The 2,137-nt window shown below is 46.1% G+C and overlaps 1 protein-coding gene across 1 annotated transcript; it reads right to left on the bottom strand.

Annotated features, from left to right (window-relative positions):
- Nucleotides 1-488: 488 nt before the first annotated feature.
- LOC132098602 (uncharacterized) lies at nucleotides 489-2,091 on the bottom strand. Its single transcript, XM_059504661.1, has 2 exons — nucleotides 1,875-2,091; nucleotides 489-1,406 (listed from the first exon to the last, which is right to left on the bottom strand). Exons 1-2 carry the CDS (start codon nucleotides 1,929-1,931, stop codon nucleotides 537-539), a joined length of 927 nt encoding a protein of 308 aa, XP_059360644.1. The 5' UTR covers nucleotides 1,932-2,091; the 3' UTR covers nucleotides 489-536.
- Between the last annotated feature and the right edge of the window lie 46 nt (nucleotides 2,092-2,137).

Genomic DNA, 2,137 nt, shown 5'->3' with positions numbered 1-2,137 from the left:
ACAGGACATTAAGGAGGGAAAATACTATCCCTCTCCAGGTTTTTAATTTTTGTAATGATCCGTGTAATAGTAATTTATTCTATTCAGAGTTTTTATTTTTGAATGCACAGTGTTACAACTATTTACTATAATGTGTATTTATCTAAACTAGAAAGATTATTTATACATCAGTTCTGTATTTCCTTTTGTACTCCTTTTAAAATGTTTAGTCGCTCTCTGCTCTACCTCATGATGTGTATGTGTATATGTGTATAGACATGGTGTGCGTGTGTGTATGTATATATGTGTATATGTATGTATGTGTGTATGTGTATACATATATGTGAGTATATGTATATGCATGTAGGCTATGTGTGGGTGTATGCATTTATATCACTTTTTTATACATTATTTTTAATTTAGAACCTGACTTTGAGAAACGCATAATTCCAATGTACCTGTACTGAAATGTACCTGTGCAAATGGCAATAAACTTTGAAACTTGAACCAATGTTGACAATGCAACTACACAGCACCTGGAACGCATTCAACAGGACTCAAGGCAACGTTTGAAGCCAGCTCGTGGTGCTGTTAGCTACAGGGCTGTCCTCCAGAGACGCCAGGGTGGTGGTGCTGTTAGCTACAGGGCGGTCCTCCAGAGATGCCAGGGTGGTGATGCTGTTAGCTACAGGGCTGTCCTCCAGAGACGCCAGGGTGGTGGTGCTGTTAGCTACAGGGCTGTCCTCCAGAGACGCCAGGGTGGTGGTGCGGTTAGCTACAGGGCGGTCCTCCAGAGATGCCAGGGTGGTGGTGCTGTTAGCTACAGGGCGGTCCTCCAGAGGCGCCAGGGTGGTGGTGCTGTTAGCTACAGGGCGGTCCTCCAGAGACGCCAGGGTGGTGGTGCTGTTAGCTACAGGGCTGTCCTCCAGAGACGCCAGGGTGGTGGTGCTGTTAGCTACAGGGCGGTCCTCCAGAGGCGCCAGGGTGGTGGTGCTGTTAGCTACAGGGCGGTCCTCCAGAGACGCCAGGGTGGTGGTGCTGTTAGCTACAGGGCTGTCCTCCAGAGACGCCAGGGTGGTGGTGCTGTTAGCTACAGGGCTGTCCTCCAGAGACGCCAGGGTGGTGGTGCTGTTAGCTACAGGGCGGTCCTCCAGAGACGCCAGGGTGGTGGTGCTGTTAGCTACAGGGCGGTCCTCCAGAGACGCCAGGGTGGTGGTGCTGTTAGCTACAGGGCGGTCCTCCAGAGACGCCAGGGTGGTGGTGCTGTTAGCTACAGGGCTGTCCTCCAGAGACGCCAGGGTGGTGGTGCTGTTAGCTACAGGGCGGTCCTCCAGAGACGCCAGGGTGGTGGTGCTGTTAGCTACAGGGCGGTCCTCCAGAGGCGTCGTGCTGACGGTGGTGTTCGCAGCCTGACTCCAGACATTTCCAACCAAGTTACAGGGTCCATTCAACATAGTCTTTACATCAATCACTTAGATCTCTCTAAAGTAAACAATAGTCTCAAGTTACTTTACTCCTGGGCTGAACACATGAATAGGGGTTTCTTGTAGAAAAAAAAATCCATATTAAGCCACAGAGCAGTGATTAACAAGTGAACAAGAGACTTGGGAGGCCAAGTAACAAACATTTTAAGTATTAGCAGGATTTTAAAGACTTCAAGGTTCGGAATATGAACAAGACTGTGTAGTTGGATGTGTTTGGCTATTGAAAGCAAGTCACTTAATGTTACTCAAACGAAACTAGTTTTGGAAGGAAAAATAAGTGGATTTATTTTGATGAACGACTCAATAAAATGACTGGCTCTTCTGATCACTAGTATTGGGAGAAAACACATTGAAACATATCCAAAAATGAACTTTTGCAATCAAACATTAACCAAATTATAACAACTCACCTTGCCATAGCAACTGCTGATAAAGAAACACCAAAAAAGTCAATTTAATCACGTCCATGCTTTACCACTCACTTAACCTCCTGACAGTCAAACTAACTATACATATAGTTCCACCCAAACCAGGACTTTTAAAGCCAAACAGAAAGCAATTTGTGCCACCTGGACAGCTTGTTAACTCATTAATACATAATCAGTAAGCATGCACAGCCTGCAAATCATTAAACCTGGGCAGGATTATAGAGGTTCACTTTCTAGCCAGAATTC

The sequence above is a fragment of the Carassius carassius genome, chromosome 22, assembly GCF_963082965.1.
Source record: "Carassius carassius chromosome 22, fCarCar2.1, whole genome shotgun sequence".
Lineage (NCBI taxonomy): Eukaryota > Metazoa > Chordata > Actinopteri > Cypriniformes > Cyprinidae > Carassius > Carassius carassius.
This window is presented reverse-complemented; position numbering and strand designations above follow the sequence as displayed.